This window comes from Trypanosoma brucei, chromosome 7 (assembly GCF_000210295.1).
Source record: "Trypanosoma brucei gambiense DAL972 chromosome 7, complete sequence".
Lineage (NCBI taxonomy): Eukaryota > Euglenozoa > Kinetoplastea > Trypanosomatida > Trypanosomatidae > Trypanosoma > Trypanosoma brucei.
Window position 1 is genome coordinate 1,898,504 of NC_026740.1, and position 20,308 is coordinate 1,918,811.

At 47.0% G+C, this 20,308-nt stretch overlaps 11 protein-coding genes across 11 annotated transcripts; 3 read left to right on the plus strand and 8 right to left on the minus strand.

Annotated features, from left to right (window-relative positions):
- Window positions 1–108: 108 nt before the first annotated feature.
- On the plus strand, window positions 109–447 carry TbgDal_VII7794 (hypothetical protein, unlikely; the record flags this gene model as incomplete). Its single annotated transcript, XM_011776881.1, has 1 exon — window positions 109–447. The coding sequence occupies one exon, from the start codon at window positions 109–111 to the stop codon at window positions 445–447; it is 339 nt and encodes a 112-aa protein (XP_011775183.1).
- A 454-nt stretch (window positions 448–901) lies between these two features.
- TbgDal_VII7800 (T. brucei spp.-specific protein) lies at window positions 902–2,368 on the minus strand (the record flags this gene model as incomplete). Its single annotated transcript, XM_011776882.1, has 1 exon — window positions 902–2,368. One exon carries the CDS (start codon window positions 2,366–2,368, stop codon window positions 902–904), a length of 1,467 nt encoding a protein of 488 aa, XP_011775184.1.
- Window positions 2,369–2,601: 233 nt separating this feature from the next.
- Window positions 2,602–3,018, plus strand: TbgDal_VII7810 (hypothetical protein, unlikely; the record flags this gene model as incomplete). Its single annotated transcript, XM_011776883.1, has 1 exon — window positions 2,602–3,018. One exon carries the CDS (start codon window positions 2,602–2,604, stop codon window positions 3,016–3,018), a length of 417 nt encoding a protein of 138 aa, XP_011775185.1.
- Window positions 3,019–3,378: 360 nt separating this feature from the next.
- On the minus strand, window positions 3,379–3,681 carry TbgDal_VII7815 (hypothetical protein, unlikely; the record flags this gene model as incomplete). The annotated part of the gene is made up of 1 exon (XM_011776884.1): window positions 3,379–3,681. One exon carries the CDS (start codon window positions 3,679–3,681, stop codon window positions 3,379–3,381), a length of 303 nt encoding a protein of 100 aa, XP_011775186.1.
- A 2,076-nt stretch (window positions 3,682–5,757) lies between these two features.
- TbgDal_VII7820 (hypothetical protein, unlikely) lies at window positions 5,758–6,066 on the plus strand (the record flags this gene model as incomplete). Its single annotated transcript, XM_011776885.1, has 1 exon — window positions 5,758–6,066. The coding sequence occupies one exon, from the start codon at window positions 5,758–5,760 to the stop codon at window positions 6,064–6,066; it is 309 nt and encodes a 102-aa protein (XP_011775187.1).
- Window positions 6,067–6,111: 45 nt separating this feature from the next.
- TbgDal_VII7830 (T. brucei spp.-specific protein) lies at window positions 6,112–6,942 on the minus strand (the record flags this gene model as incomplete). The annotated part of the gene is made up of 1 exon (XM_011776886.1): window positions 6,112–6,942. The coding sequence occupies one exon, from the start codon at window positions 6,940–6,942 to the stop codon at window positions 6,112–6,114; it is 831 nt and encodes a 276-aa protein (XP_011775188.1).
- Window positions 6,943–8,441: 1,499 nt separating this feature from the next.
- TbgDal_VII7835 (hypothetical protein, unlikely) lies at window positions 8,442–8,762 on the minus strand (the record flags this gene model as incomplete). Its single annotated transcript, XM_011776887.1, has 1 exon — window positions 8,442–8,762. The coding sequence occupies one exon, from the start codon at window positions 8,760–8,762 to the stop codon at window positions 8,442–8,444; it is 321 nt and encodes a 106-aa protein (XP_011775189.1).
- Window positions 8,763–9,720: 958 nt separating this feature from the next.
- TbgDal_VII7840 (hypothetical protein, conserved) lies at window positions 9,721–10,890 on the minus strand (the record flags this gene model as incomplete). Its single annotated transcript, XM_011776888.1, has 1 exon — window positions 9,721–10,890. One exon carries the CDS (start codon window positions 10,888–10,890, stop codon window positions 9,721–9,723), a length of 1,170 nt encoding a protein of 389 aa, XP_011775190.1.
- A 771-nt stretch (window positions 10,891–11,661) lies between these two features.
- On the minus strand, window positions 11,662–13,884 carry TbgDal_VII7850 (hypothetical protein, conserved; the record flags this gene model as incomplete). The annotated part of the gene is made up of 1 exon (XM_011776889.1): window positions 11,662–13,884. The coding sequence occupies one exon, from the start codon at window positions 13,882–13,884 to the stop codon at window positions 11,662–11,664; it is 2,223 nt and encodes a 740-aa protein (XP_011775191.1).
- Window positions 13,885–14,250: 366 nt separating this feature from the next.
- TbgDal_VII7860 (hypothetical protein, conserved) lies at window positions 14,251–17,232 on the minus strand (the record flags this gene model as incomplete). Its single annotated transcript, XM_011776890.1, has 1 exon — window positions 14,251–17,232. The coding sequence occupies one exon, from the start codon at window positions 17,230–17,232 to the stop codon at window positions 14,251–14,253; it is 2,982 nt and encodes a 993-aa protein (XP_011775192.1).
- A 586-nt stretch (window positions 17,233–17,818) lies between these two features.
- Window positions 17,819–20,005, minus strand: TbgDal_VII7870 (hypothetical protein, conserved; the record flags this gene model as incomplete). Its single annotated transcript, XM_011776891.1, has 1 exon — window positions 17,819–20,005. The coding sequence occupies one exon, from the start codon at window positions 20,003–20,005 to the stop codon at window positions 17,819–17,821; it is 2,187 nt and encodes a 728-aa protein (XP_011775193.1).
- Window positions 20,006–20,308: the final 303 nt, after the last annotated feature.

Here is a 20,308-nt window from a genome sequence, read left to right on the forward strand (position 1 = left end):
AAAACCATTCTTGAAATAAAAAAATTTAAAAAAAAAAGATCATAACAATCATAATAAAACAAAACTAGGAGTTCTACATCTCCTCCTCCAAGAACCTTTCATCCCCAAATGCTTCTAACACTGTTGTCATTTAAAATATTAAATGTCATTTGTGATCTGTTAATCCATTTCACAGCCCATACATTCAACTGTCAGTATTTCGTGTATATCCCACACTCTCCTAAACTCATTCATCCCCCTTTAAATCCACTTAGTGAAGAAGAAAAAAAAAACAAAACAGTGCTCGAGGTATATATAGATATGAGAAGAGGGAAGGGAGAAAGGGAAAGGGAGGAGAAACAAACTAAAGAAAAGGAATGTTTCTTTTTCTCGATTTCCTCATCCGTCTTTTGCCAAGACAATAAACTTCTCTTTGACCTTTTTATCTCCATGACTCGCATTACGTAACCTTTTATTTTCCTTCTTGTCACCATCTCGTTTTTCTTATGCGCCTCTACTAAATTTCTTCTCTTTCCTTCTTTCTTTCTTTCTTTTTTTTTTTCATTTAGTCCGTCATGACCTCATCTTTCCTCTTATTCCATCCCTTTCCTTCCTACCCCCTTTTTGCTGATATTTCCCTCACTGCTCTGTGTAGCTCTGTCATCTATATTATTTGTTACGGGGTGAAATCTTCCCTTCTAATTATATCACACATCCACTTATTTCTAGTCAAGTAGCCCTCCAAAATTCCCCCAAGCATGTACATTTACAAAATAAAATAAAAGAAAGAGAAACAGAAACAGAAATAGAAATAGAAATAGAAATAGAAAAGGCGAAAAACGCACACATATACATACACACACTTTAGGACCAAAGGGACCTGCTACGATGCTTCAATAACAATTACGAAAGCGGCGCACACTCATGCGGAGCGAAGTGTCCCACGTTGCGGCACCCGCCCACTCGCGATGTTGATGTTTTCATTTCCTTTTGTCTTTGGCCCGTTGACTCTCACCGTCTCATTCAACATTGACTGCGGGCGGAGGCACAATCCAGCCTTGGGTTTGGATCCCTCGGATGATAATGTTTCATTCAGCACCGCTGGACGACGCGATGAGTGCACATTGCTGCCCGGGCTGAGAGGTATGGATGGCGGCAATTCCAAAAAAAATCCACCGACACGGTGCGGTGCGCCACGCATTTCGTATTCCGGAAGCGGAACGGAACTGCCCCGGCTTTCCCCTGTGGCACTTGAAGCAATTCCACTATCATCATAACGGCCTGGAGCCAGGCTCCTTCTCACAGCATCATCCCCACTGATCCCCTCAGAGTCACACCGCCCACTTTGTATATCTGCATTCCCGCTATCAACTGCACTGCGGGCTGCAAATTCTTGAGGAGTGCAAGTCGGGTTGCGCGGTGCAGGTGACCAACTTACGCTGTGCTCGCTATGATGTGGTCCACCTCCAGATCTGCTCTTATTTATCCGATGTGATGCCAAGCTCACGCGGCCGGCTGTTCGAGATGTCAATTGATAGTTCCCCCTTGTAGTCACGGCTGGTATTTTTGCGCATGGTGACTTTGATGCACGGTTGACACCTCCACTGGGTTGCATGGCTTGATTTGTGTTACCACACGCCCTACCGGCCGCTCCTGCACAATCCACCGGACTGGTCGTGCCGACAGGAGTCGTGAGCGAATGTCCCCACGACACGCACGACAGATCCATCGGCAGTTGCCCGTCCGTTGAGGACTCCGTGAACTGCACACGAGAGCAACTTCCCTCCCGCTGCGAAAAGAAATCGACTGGGAGGTTGAGCGGACTATTTGGCGGCACATTTCCCTCCTGCGACCGAGATGAAAAAGCACCAGACTCCAGCTGCAACTCTACCAAGCTTTCTCCACATCTCATCATGCTGTTGGTGCTGCTGCGACGACACAAACACGTTTGTCCAAGTAGACTTGTATCGCATACGGCACTGCATTGGCTGACATATACCATAGAAGGTGCGGCGGAACGGTGCGCAACGCTATTGGCTTCGCTGCGTGTGCCACCCCACGTCCCGGGTTCGCGTTCAACAACAGTTCGGCATCCAAACTCAACGGATTCGGTTTCTCTGTCACTTACCATCAGATGCTGCGGGGACGGAGAAACATCTCTGAGAGGAGGTGTGGCGGAAACACTTTCCGTCCCTGGAGGATCGCAAGTACAAATAACCGCTGGTGGGAAATTCGGAAGCGGCGAGGTATCGGCTACGGAGCGGGCGAGAAGCGACGTCGGGCAACGCTCACGAAGCGGTGATACGCCCGGGTAGGGAATGGGAGATTTGCGAAATGAAGTAACGGCTGCGGTGGGACGCGTCGCCTCAGGGCTTCTGGAGAGGCTCATTTCTTTGTTTTGCTGTTCCTTTTTTTTTTCTTTTTGATTTTTTATTTTATTTTATTTTCAGTTGTTTGTTTGTTTGTTTGTTTGTTCGTTTGTCCCCTCACCTCTCCTACTGTTAATGGGGTGATGAGAAAATGTAATAAAGTTGCCTCCTATGTGATCCAAATGATAGAACAACTTATTCTTCTCAACCCTTTTTTCTTTTCCTTTTTTTTTCTCTTTCTTCCTCGAGATGTATGCGATTAATACGGGACGCGACTACCTTTTCCTATTGCCCCCTACTAACCCTTTATTCACCGCGTATATCCCCAGAGCCTTCACTTGACAGCAACTTCACTTTTCCCCCCCGAGATCGTCCACAACTATCTGCCGCTTTTCTGTTTTACGTCCTCCTTTTTCTTTTTTTTTCTCCTCCTCCTCCCCTTTCCTCTCTCGCCGTTTTAATGCCTTCCAAATCTTACACACAAATATATATATATATATATATATATATATGTGTGTGTGTGTCTGTGTTTATATATTTCTTTTATTTCTTTTTATTTATGCCTCAGTTGATGAGAAATAAACTCTCCCTTTCCCTCGCTATAACACAACCTTTGCGCCGTAAAGAAACGTGTGGTGTCGTTTACGATGCAGGAGGTGACGGACTCTAATTCCCCTTTCCCGTTCTTTCACTTTTGCCGCTAGCTATTTGTTTTGGCTTTTGTTTCTTTTCTTTTTTTTTCTTTTTTTTTTTGATTTGGTTTGCTTTTTGTTTATGCCTTCTCTCTTCTTCTTTATTATTATTATTCCTCTCGATGTTCGTTAACAACAACAAAAAAAAAAAGAAAAAAAGAACTACCGGATAATTGTTTTGCTATTCTTCCTGTTTGTCTGTCTGTTTCCTAAACGATTGTTTTTTCCTGCTAACGACGTAATACACACGCACAGTAAGCAGTTTTGAAATTTTCTGCTCAGTGAAATAAATAATAAAAGGAAAGCGTAAATATATAACAACCAAATCACGAGAAAAATTAAAAATTAAAAAGGAAAGGAAAGGAAATGGGAGAAAGAGTGAAGCACGCTAACAACAACAACAACAACAACAACAACAGCGGCAGCAACAGCAGAAGCGGCAGCAAATAAAAGAGCACAGAACGAAGGACAAATAATAAATTAACAAATGAATAAATAGAGACAGTGGAGACATCAAATATTTCGCCAAGGCGACGAGAGAACCGGCTAATATTTACAAAAAAAAAAAAGAAAGAAAGAACGAACAAACAAAAACTATTATTTACGTTATTTATTAATAGGCGAGTCTGCCATTTAAACATTGAGTCGGTGAGTAATAATTAAAAAACGGAACAGAACAGAAAAAACAAAACAAAACAAGAACTAAGAGGAATGGCAAGAACAAAAAAAAGAAATAGAAAAGGTTTGATCGAATAAACGAATGAATGAATGCGTGAGTAAACGCATGAGAGTTCGTACACGCTCCTCAGTAACGCATCAAACGGGAGCGTAAAAGAAGCAAAGTTGAGAAGCAAATAAAACAAAAAAAAAGAAACAAACAGAGACATAAATAAGCAGAGAAAATAAAAATAAAAATAAAATAAATAAATGAGCAGAAAAGATAAATAGAAAGGGAAATAGAGAAGAAGACAAGCAAACCAAACAAGCACTTACGGGCTCACACCTACACACTTACATGCGAAACACATTAATATAAATATACACACACATAAACATATAAATATAAAATATGTATATATGCATATAAGTTTTTCTTTGTTTTTTTTTTGCCCTCCTTTTCACATATAATAATAACACACATCCGGCAAAATGCATCATCACGAATATTCGCTTTCATCCACTTGCATCTAAATATTCATCCAGCGGATAACATATTGTCAAAAAGATTTCTTTTTTAAAAAATGGGGGAGAATCAGAAAATGAGTAAAAAGGGAAGATAAAAGAAGTACGAGGACAATATGTTAAAATAAAGAAAGAAAAATTTTAAAAACAAAAAAAAAACAAAAAAGGAAGGACCTCCTATCTACAACACACAGAGAGAAACAAATACCTGTAAAAAGAAAACAAAAATTACTTTACATTAACAAACAAACACACAAAAACAAAAGGCGCAAAAAGAACACAAAAGTATAAGCCAAAGATTTAAAAAAAAAAAGATATAAAAATAAATAAAAAATGAACTAAAGAAACTAAACCAAACAAAAGGTGGAAATGTCGCATAATCTCATCTTGAAAAGAAACCGTCACGTCTTCTTCACATCTCTTTTTTATTTCTTTTCTTTTTGTTGTTGTTGATTTCCTTATTCGTGAGTTTCCTGGGCAATTTAACACCTACACATTCATTCAAATCATTCATTCAAATCATTCGTTTAGCTAAAGAAAGAGAAATACCTTACGGCGGAAAAGCAATAGTGATGACTCAAAAAAAAAAACACAACACAACACAACACAACACAACAACGGACTAAAATAAGATAAGATAAGAATATTATTCAGAGAAAAACAAAAAAGTAAGATAAGATAAGATAAGATAATGAAGTGGGGTGAAGTGAAGTCAGGTGAAGTGAGGTAGTAAAGAAGCAGGAGGGAAATAAGTAAGAATATTTAAAAAGAAAAAAAGTACGAAATTATTAAAATCACAATATAATATGATAATTAAATATATAGTAATTTATCTATTCATTCATCCATTTTTTTTTTAAAGAAGAAAAAGAATGAAAGAATACGATAATGTGCGAGGAGAGGGTAAGAGAAACAAAAAAAAAGGGATGAATAATGCGAGTCAAATATTACTAATTGTTGTAAATAAACATATTTATCGATTTCCTCCTCCCTTTCGTAACTTCTTGTTGTCGTTCCCTTTTCTTCTCTTTTTTTTTCTTTTTTTTCTCTCCCTTTTTTTCTTTTATTTTGCTTTTACTGATGTCTCTGTTGTTTTGCATCAGGACACCCTCTCATTCTCTCACTTTCCTAATCCTAACACTTTTTCCTTGTCCGCTTGATTATTTTTGTTTTCTCTTGAAGCAAAAACAAAAAGCAATTATGCTTTTCTTTCATTTTAATATTATTATTTTTTTTTTCATTTCTTGTCCCTCCACTTTAACCCCATCTCTCTTTCCATATTTCCATAGTAGTGTAAAAAAGTGACACTCGCATGGTCTTCTGTACATGAGAAATGCACATAACGTTTAAATCATCCCCTTTCCATTCTCTTCCCCTTTTCGCATGTGCCGTTACAAAACCAAAAAAAAAAAAAGAAACAGTAATAAGTAGCGCTACATCCGCATTATATCATGCGGAAGGGAAGAGGAAAGAAGTGCCTTACACAAAAAAAAAAATGGGGGGAAGTAAAAATAAAAGTAAAGTAAAGTAAAGGAATGAAAAGGAAAGAAAACATAGAAACACACACACACACACACACATATATATATATATATATATATATATATATACGAAAATGTGCAGCAACGTCAGCTCGCACTTGCATCATTACTCATTTCACCAGGCCTGCACGACCGCAAGCGAGTGCATTAAATCCTCACTTTGCCAATAACGTGGTTAAACCACGCACATACATGTACATACAAGTACATACACGTGTATGCACTTCATATATATATATATATATATGCACGAATGGACGGGTTCATGTAAATATATATTTATCTATTTATATTTATGTATAAATGAATGGGTTGCATACCCGTACGCATGGGCTTGTTGTTGCTTGCTTACGTGATCTCGCAGTCACGCACGGATGCTAAAGGCGAGGTTGCAATTGCCTCTCCATCACCCCTACCACTTCGGCTGCAACTGCAACTGCAATAACCATGACGGCTGTTACTTCTCCGATTGTGAAGTCCATTGTGATTACGCTTGTAGTAACCGGGGTTTGGATATGGAAGTATGGAAGGTGATGGATCTTTTAACCATCGGCGTGCGAGAGGCACAAATGCTTGTCCATATGATGGCCGTGGCGAAGAACAACTACTCACAGCACAAATATCAGCAACTCCAATTGAAGCACTCGCAGTTGCAACGGCGGGACCACCCGTCAGCTCATCTCCGTTAAGCGTAGAGGCGTCTTCACATGCACACCACGCGAGAGGAGTCATGCGACCACCCGTAAAACCAAACGAACCCGTACGCGAAAACCAACGTGAGCGACTTCCAGAGCGACGGCATGATTCCTCCGCCATTAAAACATCATCGCAACAACAACAACAACAACAACCGCCAGCGCCATCATCATCCCCATTGGAGAAGTAATAATAAAAGCCATCATCATCATCGACATCATCGTCGCGGTTATGGTTATGGTTATGGTTATGGTTACGTTCAGCGCCGTAACAACAATCACTTGCGTAGTTGTTATCACTACTATTGAAACCGACGCTGTTGGCGCGGCCCTCTGTTCTTTCTTTTTTTTCCTTCTTTAGAGTTGCTAACATTAATTGTCGTCTGGCGCGAGTCGGTGGGCTCGGGGCCCGTGGGGGAAAATTAGCGATGGAAAATACGCCAGCAGCAACGGTCCTCTCAGGATCTTGTGGAATGTCTTCCATCCAGCTTTCGAGAGGAAATATTTTCTCTTCTCTTTTTATTTTCCTTATTTTTTATTTTCTTTTCTTTTATCTGTTTCCTCCTCCTTCCTTTTGTTGTTTAGCACAACACACGACTTTGCTATTGGTGATTGTGAATCAAATGTATCGTTGCCGTTGTGAAGGCGGCGTCCGTACCTTTCAGGTGGTTGTTCGCCTGCTTTTATCAACTTTTCAACCCTTCCGTTTTGTTTTTTTGATGATGTTGTTGTTGCTTTTGCCTACAAAAAAAAAATATCCTTTTTTTTTCTTTTCTTTCCTCTCTCTCTCTCTCACTCACTCACTCACTCACTCACACCCTCTCTTTTCTTTTTTCGTGTGTGTGTGTGTGTGTGTGTGTGTGTGTGTCTTCCGAGTCTGATCTTCTCTCTCTTGCTGACCTCTTCCTTTTATTTTGTTTTTGTTTTTTTTTTTTTATGTTCCTCCTTTTCCCCTCCGTTCTCCTTTTATTTATTTATTTTGCTACTGCTTTTGTTGTTGGCTCTTCCCTACTCGAGGGATGTGCAGTTCCCTACTCGTTATTTTTCCGCTTGAAGCGTGTTTAATTGCTCTATGCGTGCGGAAGTTAATTTTTAAATAAAGTAAAAAAGCAGTTTCTATTGGAATGGGCACTTGAACCAAAAACATCGTGTGGAATATATTAATATTCAAATACAAAAGAGAAAAAGAAAAAAAAGAAAAAAGAATAGAGATAAGGAGAGAAGCGAAAGAAAAATATGTAATAACTGAAACAAATATACACGGAGAAAGACAAATAGAAAAAGCAAAAAAGGTGAAGGAGTGATTTTAGGGTGAAGATGACGGGAGTGAAACGATATAATCCCTCTTTTTGTTTTTCTTTTACTTTTTCTTTTAAAAAAAAAAAACCTTCGATTAGATGATGGAAAAAAATTAGGAGGAAGCGGGGCGTCATGTCTAAAATAGAGAGGATGAGAAAAACCGAGTGGAAACAAAACCACGCGGTCACTCATGTTCACACACACACACACACATGCACACACACACACACACACACACATGCACACACACACACACACATGCACACACACACACACACACACACACACACACACGTAATCACCCGTCCATATTAATAAATATATATATATATTTATATTTACCCCTCTAGTGCCTATTGTACCAAAGAAGCGGAGGAAGTGAGAACTTTTTTTTAACAAAAAGAAAAATATGGAGAAAAAAAAAAAAGAAACAAGGTGTGGGTAAACTTTTTCTTTAAAAAAAGAAAAGAAAAGAAAAGAAAACAAATGAGACGGAATTGTGTCTAAACACACAAATACATGAACTAGGAAAAGAGGGAGAAAAGGAAGGAAAAGAAAAGAAAACAAATGCGTTACACAGTGCCGGGGCAATAAAGGGTTTAAAGAGGAGAGCAAAAAAAGAAAAAAGAAAAAAATTGATATCAAGAAAGGAAAAGGGAAAGTGTGAAACCCAAAAGCAGGAACTTAAACGCGAACAAAGGAAAGGAAAGAGGAGAAGGAGAAGTAGAAAAGTGGGGGGGAGAAAAATATGGGAAAGGTGGCGAAATAATTGACACGAAAAAAACAAAAATTGTACTGATTTATTTTTATATTCAGCAGAAATAAAACACGCACATTGGGAAGGAAAAATACATTCATTTCAATGCATGCGTGTCCTGAATCCCGTCGATAGGCGAATGTACGGGAATAATTAACAAAAATAGAAAAAAAATACAGCAGTGGGTGTTGCACAGCAGCGTTGTTCCAAACAGCCGGTTGGTTGAAAAGCCATAAACAAACACGCATGCGCGTAAGAGAATCCCAAAATAGATATAAGTGAAGACAGACATATGTTTATGCATATATACATATTTACATATTTATAAACAAACGCATGCGTTCGAGCGGCCTTTCATTGATGGAACCCTGCCTTGCTTGAAATCTGCACCGGGTTTGGTCATATTTTTCTTTTCCTTATTCTCCATTTATTTGCATGTTTACTTTCCCTCCTCCCTTTACTTCCGTTTGTTATTAATGTTAGTCTCTTTTCCCTCGTCGCCGTTCACTGAAGGAATGATCGCTCGTTTTTTTTCTCTCTTTTTTTTTTCTCTCTCTATTCCAAGCTTTCGCACATTCAATACCGCTCGTTTTTAAGGCGGTTTCATGCAGTTTGAAGTAAAACCTCGCACGGTGGGACAGGAAGCGGGAAAAAAGGAATAGCATAAACCTTCCATGCACGTGCACACGCATATATACACACAGAGAGAGAGAGAGAGAAAGAGAAAGAAACTGCGTGAAAGAAAAACAAGAAGTGTGGAAAAAAAAAACGAGCGATTAAAATATGAAATAATGCACAAAACAACGAATAGAGCCAAAAAGAAAAAAATCAAAAGGAGGTAAAACGAAAAAATGATGGCATGACGGTCCAAAAAGTTCACCCGGGGGCTCACACCTACTTCGCCCTCACGCACGCGCACATGCCACTAGCAGCATCATCATAACCAAATCCATAATAATTAAAAATACAGTGACATCCCGGAACACTTCACTTCTATTCGATTGTACCCTTCCACCGAATCCGGTTGTTTGGATCCCTTGTTGTTTTTTTTGTGCACAATTTTCTCCTTTTGCGTTTGATACCCTCCCCTTCCTCCTTTTTCTTTTCGCACAGCACCACTTACCTTCCCAAAAAAAAAAAAAATGGTTTAGTTATTCTCATCCTCCCGTGTCCCATTGTTATCTTACGCAATGAATGTTCACACACTTAGCGACTAATGTGAACCACATGGTTCCGCGGGTCGACAGCGTTGATTCCACGGCGCCCACAATTCGCTACCGCACCTAATGCTGAAAATGATGCCTGCGTTGGGGTTAAAACACCACTCCTATTGTGTGTGGATTGAGTGCCACATGTCGCTCGCGAGCCCTTACGCCGGCGGCGCCGTCCCTTCAACAAAAGAGATGTATCTCCACATGGCATTATTTTGAGCCTCCTGAAGCGCCAAATGCGGCTGCTATTCAAACCACGCATTGCCTGCCCGCTCAACTCTTCAGCCCCTGCCGCAGCCTTTAAACCCTCACCAGAACTACGAGGGGTGTTAGCCGCGGAAGAGAGGGGTGACAATGTAACGAGCGATAAATCCCCCGGGCGCAGTGTAGACTTTTTCCGGATATGACCACTGGAACCATAAGCAGAGATCAAACTAGTGAAAGACACGTAGCCGGTGCTGGTGCTCGATACACTTACGGAGACGGTATCACCCTCAAGTACATGGACGAGGCAGCGACTCGGTTGCTTCTTCCGTACAGGCAGCCTTAACCGCTCCAATGGCACAGTGGAAGAGCCGTTACGCTCACCGCAGTTCGATGTAGCAGGAGTATCCTCTGTCAGGGCAGGGGTTTCAGCGTTCGTGGACATTCCCCCCTCAGCTTCACAATCACCGGCATCCACATCCTTTTCCTTGTCCCTGGGCCCCAACGCCACCGCAGTTCCGTTGATCTTCGGCTCCTTCAAACGCACCTCTGTGTCATGTCCCCCCTTTCTATCGACAATCTCAGGCCCATTTACTCGTTCCGGAACTTCCCGCCCCCCGCCACCGGGCGCAACCCCCGACGGCACCGTCGTCACCAGTTCCGTCGGGACCTCCGAGTCCCGGTTAAAATGAACGGGAGCTTCAGGTGGTGAAACGGCATTTGCTTCTTTCGCCTCCTCTTCGCGGTGCGGCCCCGGATTGCTATTTGCACTGTCAGCGGCGATTGGCTGCTGCACACAGGGCGGTTCGAGCCCAACGGGGGAAGATTCCTCATGTTCTTGTTCTTTATCTCGTTCAACTAAAAGTTTATTAGGGCCACAGTCCTGTACATCAACCGACTGCGGATGGGATTGGTGCTGGGGTTGTGCCGATGCCCGAACTCGCGAATCGCCACACCCCATTGCTCCTCACTATTGTCTTCTTTTTTACTTATCTCCCACTTTCAAGTACTAAGCTAACACCCTTTTACAGCGGTTTTGCCTGTATAAATATATGTATATATATTGCCTTACTTGTTTCGGCGTTAACAGCTGTTGTGAAATGGCACCGCTATCCAATAACGCCGTCAATAGAAGCAAGATTCCGGAGTGGATGGCAGGCTTCGACCGTCCAAGGCAACGGTTTATCCTATGTGTGTATGCCCCTGCACGTCCTTTCCGAGGTATTTATATTTCTTTTATTTATAGATGTTACGAGATTGAATATATAAACCTCACTTCTTGCGGAGGCCGCGAATACTAAAGTCGGGGATGTTGCCAGTGCAATCCCACGGACTTTAAAATATGAAAATAGAGCGGTAATAGGGGCACCAAAGGAAACAAAAAGGAGGGAGTAATGAATTATACATAACAGAGAAGCAGCAGAACACGGGGAAAGAAATACTGCAGTATTGGGAGGCAAATACCACAAACCTTCACTTCAACGGCGATGAACAGTCGCTGCAAAAATACACAAAAAGGCGGAAAGAATGTATTTTCCCCAGCCCCCAACTACCCAACCGTACTGCCTCGCTGGTCACCAAACACCCCACCGGTGGGAGGGACGTATTTTATTTCTATCATATTATCTATGGGTGCATAAGAAAGCAACTCGCACGTGTCATTCCATATAAGCACATGGACATACTCAAAAGCGCAATAAATGTGTACGTAATGCAAAGCCACACTGATGTTCTATGGTGCGTACGTGCTCCGCTGTATGGTGCGCGCCAACGTACCCGCAAGCGCCGCCGACTGCTTTAGCAACGAAACGGCGTCGGGACGCACATCCTCGCACGCGGCCGCGCAGCTGCCCTCGTCTGATCCCTCTCCCTGTGATGCAGCGCTGCCCTGAGGTTGGTTGTGCTCCACGCTCCACCCTGTTGCGTCCTTAACCGCGGCAGCGAGCCGAATCTTTGTTGCCTTGCAACGCCGCCGTAACTTCTCCACATCTCGCTCAAGGCGAAGAACATCTGCGTCACGTTCTCGTTGGAGCTTGGCGAGGGATGCAAGATGTACCTGTTGCTTCTCCTCGTAGTGCTTTCGTTGTTCCTTCAGTTCTTGTTCCGCCCCCTCCGCACGCAGGCGGACGCTCTCCAGCTCCTCTTCCATTTTGGCGCTAAGGGACAACTTTTCCAATGCATCGTTAAGTCGACCAGCCACAAGACCCAGTTCTGCCTCCGTTTCCCGTACGCGCATTTCGAGGGTCATGCACGAGCCACGTAACGACTCCAATTCCCCAGCCTGTTTCACATTCTCCTCCACGCACCTTCGTCCAGCAGAGCGCTCAATTAGCAGTTCGCGTTCAAGCCGCTGACACTCCGACGCATGTTGAGCCACCGTCTCTGCCAGCGCTGCGTCACTCTCGCACTTCGCTCGCACCGCTTCTGCTGCCCGCTGCTCCGCTACTGCCACGTCGGATACGAGCTGGGCTCTCTGGGCCTCAGTTTGCTTCTGAAGTGTCTCAAGAGTCCGCTGCAGGGTCTCACGTCCGTGAGCGTTGTCGTCAAGAGCCCTCTGTAGTTGCATCTGAGCCTGAGACAACTCCGCTGCATGGTTTAACTTCAGCAGTGCAACACAATCCTGGGATTCCTTACGCTCCGCTGCCACTGCTGCAGCCGTGGTGGCAGCGGCCGCCTGCAACTTTCGCTGTGTTTCATCTAATTCGTCACGGCAGTCGCGCAGCTGGGCATCTGTAGCTTCCAGCCTACCGGCAGTATCTTCAGCGAGGGAACGCCAGTGATTCAACTGCAGCCTGAGTCGATCGGCCTCCGCAGACAACATCAAGGAGTGCTGCGCCTCCCGCGCGGCAGAGAGATCCCAGAGTGTCTGCGCAAAGTTTAGACGGGCCTCCAACTCTGTATATGCCATCGTGGTACGGTTCAACTCCTCCATTAAGCGGAGCTGCTCACGCAGGCATAGCTGGGAGCTGCACGCGGTCGACTGCTCACTTCCCCACTTGCTATGGATGCCAGAGCCCAGGTAATTATTGACGTTGCTGTTGAACCCGTTAGTATTGGAAGTTAGCTCATCGGCCGCTGCAGACCCACTACTTGCAATGCCATTTACACTCTCCATGGATTGCGTCTGGCGCCGCTGTGGTTGTTGGGCTCCCTCCTGATGAGGTGCGCCGCGCTCCGCCATATTTTGAGGCAACGAACTCGACGTAAATGACGGCGTTGGAATCGTTGAGCCTGTCATTGGCGTTGTACCAGACGTGAAAGCTCTCAGTTCAGAACTCCCGCTGCTGGGGGCCTGCCCGACAAACTGTTGGTGATGATGGCGACCGTGGATTTGAGACTGCATTTGCTGGTGGGGCGGTCCTCTGCTATTTCCTCTTTGGCCTGCGATTTGTCGCAACCGCTGGTTATCCAAACTAAGTCTCTGCAGCTGAAGGCGGAGAAGTTCCCTCTCTCCTTCCCACCTCGAGTACTCACGACGAGCCTTTTCATGCTCACCTTCAGCCCTTACACAGACCTGGTGCAGACGCCGCGTCTCCTCCGCCTCCAGCAAAAGGGCATTACGGCTGTTTCGCACTTCTTCCAGCTCACGACGGAGCGCAGCCGTTTCGTTCTTGTGCTTGGTGGCGAGGTCAGTGCATATTGTACGGAGCTGCAGCACTTCTGCAGGAGAGGCCCAGTCCTTGTAATAATGCGGTTCATGAATTGGCATGCCCTCGTCCACGTACAGCGCTCGCTTCACTCTTTGACAGCGGTTGTTGTCGTCTGTGCTGACAGTGCTAGTCATGTTGTGTGCAACTGATGGAGCCCGGCTGGTTGATTCCCGCTGTGTCTGCCACCCGTAATCAAACGAGGCGCCTGTTCCCGCTGTGGTTCCGGTCGATGACGGCGTGTGTGTAAGTTCGGAAGTTGTCACCGATTCGGGGCGGCGGCTGGGCGGCCCGGCCTCAAACTCCATCCGCCTGCGCGTGAAGCTAAACGCACTGACTCTCAGAAAGGAGGGGGTGGGAAAATGAGCCAATAATAGTGGAGAAAGTGTGTTATCACAGAAAAATAATCCGTGGCGCTGACGGTGTTCGTATCAAGGGCGAGGTACAAGAAGAAAAGTAGCCAAATTGAAAAGGCACCCACAGCAAAATGCCGCACACGAAAAATGGGGGGAAAATGTACAAAAGTGAAGGATGGTGAAAGCTGGAGAAAGCAGCGCCGACAAGACACCGCAAATAGGCATGCGAGTCAAAGAGCCGACAACGTCCGAGAGAACGGATTCTGGAGCGCTTTACCCACGTTCGGTGGCACGGAAAGACTTAGTGCAGCACCACTTTCAAAAGTCATTCAAGGATGCGGGAATCTTCACCCCATTCGTGCAGCCCTCCTTGTAAATGTACTGCACCGTCAACTTCTTCGCCCGCCCATGTGCCCCTGCATTGCTCAGATCCACGACGTTCTCTCCCTTCGCCTTAGAAAACGCAAGCGGCATCCCCTTAGGTTTCGCTGCAATAGGGCGCCCAAAAAAATCCTTCAAAACAGTCTGGGCAGGCTTCGATGACGATAAGGCGGCAGAAACTGCAGCTTTGGGCCCCTCTGCTTGGGGAGAACACCCACACATTTCTGCGGCATCTTCCTCACGCTTAACCGTCACCCCAGTCCTCGTCCCGTGCATTCCATCCGCTGGCTTGGGCACGCCGCTGAACTTCTCTTCTTCCTTCTTCACCTTAATCTCTCTCCCATCGATTTCATCGTCCCGCTCACGCTTCCGCGACGGCAGCGTTGAATCCCTTTTCACAACGATTTCATCGGTACCTCCAGTGTTATCTTTGCGGGCTCCCCCGTGATTTCTTACTGCGCGCAACGAACTGGTTTGAATAATATGACGATGTATCTCGCCCACCAACAGCTGCTTCACCTCCTCCTTCATATGGAGGACCATAACTGAAGACGACGAGGTGTCCCTCACTGCCGGCCGCTGCCCTGGCATCCGCTCCTGCTGTGCTTCACTCAGCGAGGCGCAGCAGATGCGATGAATTGGGGGATCCAACTCCCAATGCTCCTCCTCTTCAGCGACATGATCCGGTTCGTCACTCCCCCTCCTGTGGTTACCAGGTCGCCCTCTTGTGGTTCGTACATATGTGAACCCATATAACGCGTGGCGCGCCACGGCAGCTCGTAGAAGTTGCTGATCTTTTGGAGTTAGGCCTACACCTGAAGCGACAGTGTGGGACGGAATATGGAGCGAAACATCACACAAGCACCGTAGCAATGACGGTACAACCTCCGTGATAGCTGTGGTAGAGTACAGGTGTGACGCCACCTCTAAAGAACGACAGTTGTCTCTGACCATACGAGTAATATGAAAAGATTCATCACGACGGCGAGCTGCTGTCGCGGCCGCGCGAGGAAAGCCGCTTGCGGTAATGGAAGAACCGCGTCCCATGGCGCTGCAGCAACTAAAGCACGACGTGGCAGTTGCGGACTTCCCGTACTGTTCGGCGAACGGCAGCAAGGGGGTGTGACGATATCCCGTGGTTGTGAGGCAATCCTGAAACGAGAAGGCATCCGACACAGCACACGTGTTCAGAAAGGAATAGTCCGTGTACGAACGCCGCAAGTAAAACTCATGAAGACCATCAAGAAGCCCGTTTGTATCATCACACCACTGAAGCACACGTGAAACATATGTGTAGCCGGGGTCGACCCTAAAACCCGTGGCCACGTACCCCTCCTCCGCCACATCCATGTCAACCTGCAGTTGTTGGGTCTGCTGATAGCTGCTCAGTGGTAAGGGATTCGCACACCCAGCCATAACAACAGCGTCGTAGTTCATAGCGAATTCCTTGCGTAGGAGTTGCACGTATTTGCCGCGGTCCTGCCGCTCAAGTACAACCCGCCACATGTCCCACAGATTTAACTTCATGTCTTTTCCCTGCATCTCCCGCAGTAAGTCCTGTTGCCGCTTATGCTGTTGCTGCGGAGTTTCCCCTGTATCTGACACAACACACCGATAGGCGAACTGCAATGTGTTCAGGCAACAACGTACGTCCCCATTACTTGCACGAACCAATTCTGCTAGGACCGCATCAGCCACTTTAATGTTCTCATGCTCCGCAATTTCACCCAGTCGCTGCAACAGCCGTTGGGGACGGATGGGAGGAACATGAAATACTAAGCGACATTGCTGACGTAGCAGTCGCAATGATGGGACGTAGTAATCGTTACATAGGCACAGGACGGGACAATGAATATCCTGCTTCAGAAGAAATGAGGCGAAGTTGGCTGCAATGCCATCCATCTCGTCGATAATCAAACACTTCGGCAGCATTAACATATCCACAAGTGAGGTGACAGATCCCCCGTTTCCCCCGTTGCTAGTGGGAACAGCTGGACGTTGTGCACGGCGTCTTGAACGCCCCGGTGATACAGCAAGTTGAATGGCACTCTCAATGCCGGACGCTGTGCGATCGACACTCGCGTTGATTTCTATTGGCTCATACCCACAATGCAAAGCGAGCACATGCGCCAGCGTCGTCTTGCCGACGCCCGGTGGGCCAACAAGAACCGCTATGCGGTCATCGGGCCGTGTTGAAGGGGAAGAAGACAGACCATCCGCACCTGGCGAAGCTCCGTTCCGAAACGTGTACTCGTCCCAACTTTTCATCCACTGCAAAAGCTTCAAATTAGTGGTGTCGTCACTGAGAAGGTCGCGGAACCGCTTGGGGGTATACTTAATGACCCACAGCGAGTCCTCTTCACTCAATGGTCCTCTGCGCTGCTCACCTTGCTGTTGTCGTGGTTGGACCGCACCGCAATCTTTGACAGCGGCGGCCTCCACATCCTCATTGAATATTTGCCGATGCAAGGTAGCAACATTCACAAAGCCAAGCCCACTACCGGCAACACGTTTTTGCAACCCCAGCGCGTTAGCCCGCATTCCCTCTGCCTCGATGGCCTCTTCCTCTTGCTCTCGCCGCCGCTGTTCCTTGCTAGCTTCATCATCGGGGTTGGAAAATCCTGAAATTTCCTGCAACCCCGACGCAGTGAGCCAGCGCAACTCACCATTGTCACCACGCATCATAAAGTTCACACGCGTGCACGAAGGAAGAAGACAGACACCTTTGGACATCAGAATAGCAGACTCAGGTTTTGGCGGGTCAGGAAGCTCTGGCGCCGCATCGTGGGCATACGGAACGCCATGAAGTAGACTCTCGTCTATGCTCTCAAATTCATCCTCTATGTCGTAATCGTTGTTGTGACTATTTGTGTCCCTTTTAGGGACATCGTTATGTTCCGCGCAATCTATGTCCATCATGGGAGGGCCAACCTTCCCTCCTCACGACCAAGTATACCTAGATTTCTATGTGAAATACTGAGGCTATGCTGACGTCTTCCTCAGTCTCAAGGCTTCTTTTCTTAGCCGTTTTTGCTTTGGGAGTGGGAGTGGAAGTGGGGAAAATGATGACAATAAACGAGGCACCAATCTAATGACCCACTAGCACAAGTATCGCAACCCCCTCCCCCAAGTAAGGGTTAGCGACTCAGCTGCAAGGAACCTCTTTGAAAGGAAGGACGAACCAAACGATGGAAACTTCCAGAACGCAAAAATTACAGGGATGCAAGTTTTTAAGCCAGTAATGTAATATTGCTTCACGGTAACAAAATCAAGGCTAGCAGTGAAAGAGGGAAAAGCGGCAGCAACAAGCTGCATTGGCCAGAGTTGCAACAGCACAGGGCAACAAAATAGTCTTTTGCACAGACCTCATCTGGTCAACTTTATCGTTGAGCCGTTACGCAAGCGTATGCGCGCGAATTTCATTGTGTGCTCCTTTTGTCCTCCCTTGTTGACTACTTCCACTCCAAAACAGCGTGATGACCGACGAGTTTTGCCCCCACGTTACTCACAACCCCGGACATGCCACATTAAGCTTTTCGCTCAAATCTTTCAGAGCAGAGTGAACATCAACACGCAGTCCACTGAGCTTTGACCGTAGCTCCTTCAGCTGCATCTGCTGTTGTTGTATGGCACTGCTAATGCGCCCATCAAGCTGGTCGCAGCGGCTCTCCACAATGGTGTCAATCATCGACTGGTGGGCCGACATGAGCCGCCGCACGTGTTCTGCAAGCGGTTGCACAGCCTCTAAGTTGACGCGCTGAAGGCATCTCTCCTCGTAAGCGTCGGTAACACGTTGAATGCGTCGCATAAGAACATCCAACAGATGCTTCTGTGAAGCGGTCCCTGTATCACCGGCGGCCTCTGCGGAGCTTGTCTGTGCAGGCGGAGGGTGCAACGGAAAGGAAGAACTGCTTTGATGTTGTTGTGGTTGGTTATCCTGAGGTTGTGGGGCGCTTGCTGCTGCCTCCGTCCCGGCTGGCGTCTCAAACTCTTCCACAAAAACACTAGTGCGAAACTCATGCGACTTGAGGTGGGTAGACTCGGCAGCTGCAAGCGTGAGGCGCAGCTTCTCCTCTACCGCCGTACAGCGCTGGTGATATTCACGCTTCATTACCCTCATCTCCCGCTGCTGCGACTTCTGCCGCTCAACGAGCTCCGACACGCACACAGGAAAGCCGAATTCGTTTAAAACAGCTCGAACGACAGAGTGGACATGTTGCTCCAGCGCGACTTCATGCCTGTCGGGCGTGCAACCACCCAGAGTGGCAGTGCCGACTGAGGCTACGGTGTTGTCACCGCACTTTTCACCGACGGGAGAAGCGTTGGCTAGCGGACTGCAAAGGGTAGACCGGTGACGTTTCCCCGAAGCTTCGCCGCATTTAGCACCACCGACCCACGTGGTGCGTGGCTGCTGCCGCACTACTCTATGTACCGTGTCAACGATATATTGCTGGAGCTCGGCTACAACCTCATTATACACTACGGGTGAACTTGCTTCACCTGAGCTGCCGCCGTCACGCGCCCACGTGGGTTGTTGCCGCGCGAGATCATCCAACATTGATTGCTGTCGTTTCTGCTGTCGCTGAAGGTCATCCACCCGTGCGTGAAGAGCATGCAAGTCCTCCCGAACAGCCCCGCATAAGTCTGCGAAACCGGAACGAAGTACCTCGATATGCTTCAAGATGCTACCGCTGTTATCATTGTCGCTGGCGCTGCTGCTGACACTGGGGTTGTCCCCCACGCCGGCCTTCCCATCACCAGCGGGCTTCACTGAACACGGTGTCGAATCGACGACGTTGGTGAACTTTGCCGGCGTCGCGACGGCAGCACTGCACAAATTACTTTGAGAGAACAAAGTGAGTCGCGAGCGGTCCCTTCCTGATGATGGCGGGTTTTCATAACTACTGCTACTGCTGTTGTCATCGCCTTTGCGCGCCAACCGCACATCAGTGCTCGGAGCAACCGCCAATGCAACGCTGGTACTCTGCAATGGGGCCGACTCGCACTTCAGAAAAGCTACGCGAGGGCATCCGTCGTCTGGAAAATTTTCGCCACACTTAGAGTTCCCAGTGCGGTTACCATCATCGGAAACAAAAGCAGAGGCGCCACACTTCTCTCTACGAACTGCCTCGCGGAGCTGTTCCAACATGCCCTTCAGGTCCTCACTCAACACCGTTGATTGAGAGCGCATGGTTTCCACATCAAGTTCCCGCCGCACTTTCGGCTGCCGCTCCTTCGCGGCATACCCTTGGTGCGCTGCAGCCCCCTGCCTCCGTAGCAACTGATCACGACGGGGAAGTGGCTCCGCAACGCGTTCGGTTTGATTCCGTCGCGGACCAGAACTGGGCTCACTCTTGGAAGGGCTACAATGAGGGGTGCTCGCTTTGCGAAGCAGCGAACAGACCGTACCACGATCCACTCCGATGGCTGGTGAGACGTTCCGCGACACTGATTGTGTTTGAAAATGGCGATCCAAAAATCCTCGGGACTGGCGGTTCTCTCTACTCCTTCCCCCTACCCAAGCTTTGCCGTCGCTATTCCTGCTTGAGTGTCTGCTCGTTACCGCGGACCAGCGAATTTCCGCCGCTGCAGGTGACGGACGGCGGTTGGTCGCGCCACCCGTGGCGTTCCCCTCGTCACCATGATGGTGTGGTACGTCCAATCTACGGCAAATATCACAGTAGGAGCTCATCACCAAAAAGGGAAAGGGTGGAAGTCGCGCGGTAAGCGCACTTCAACCTCTCCCCTTCCCTCCTTCCACCCTATGGGCCTTAGATTTTTTCGTGTGTGTGGCTTTACTTTCGTCTGTGGAGAGAGGATCTATGCGGCTGCAACTCCCCCTTCAAAGGAGGGTGGGAAACAGGAGCAGAAAAACCCACCCGCACGCACGCACAACTGTCGTTGTCCCCTGGCTGCGGACTACCGCTGGGCTCCTGCGGTAGTCCAGCAACAGTAAAAAAGTGGGGAGACATATGTATGCTAGCAAAGTGAAATA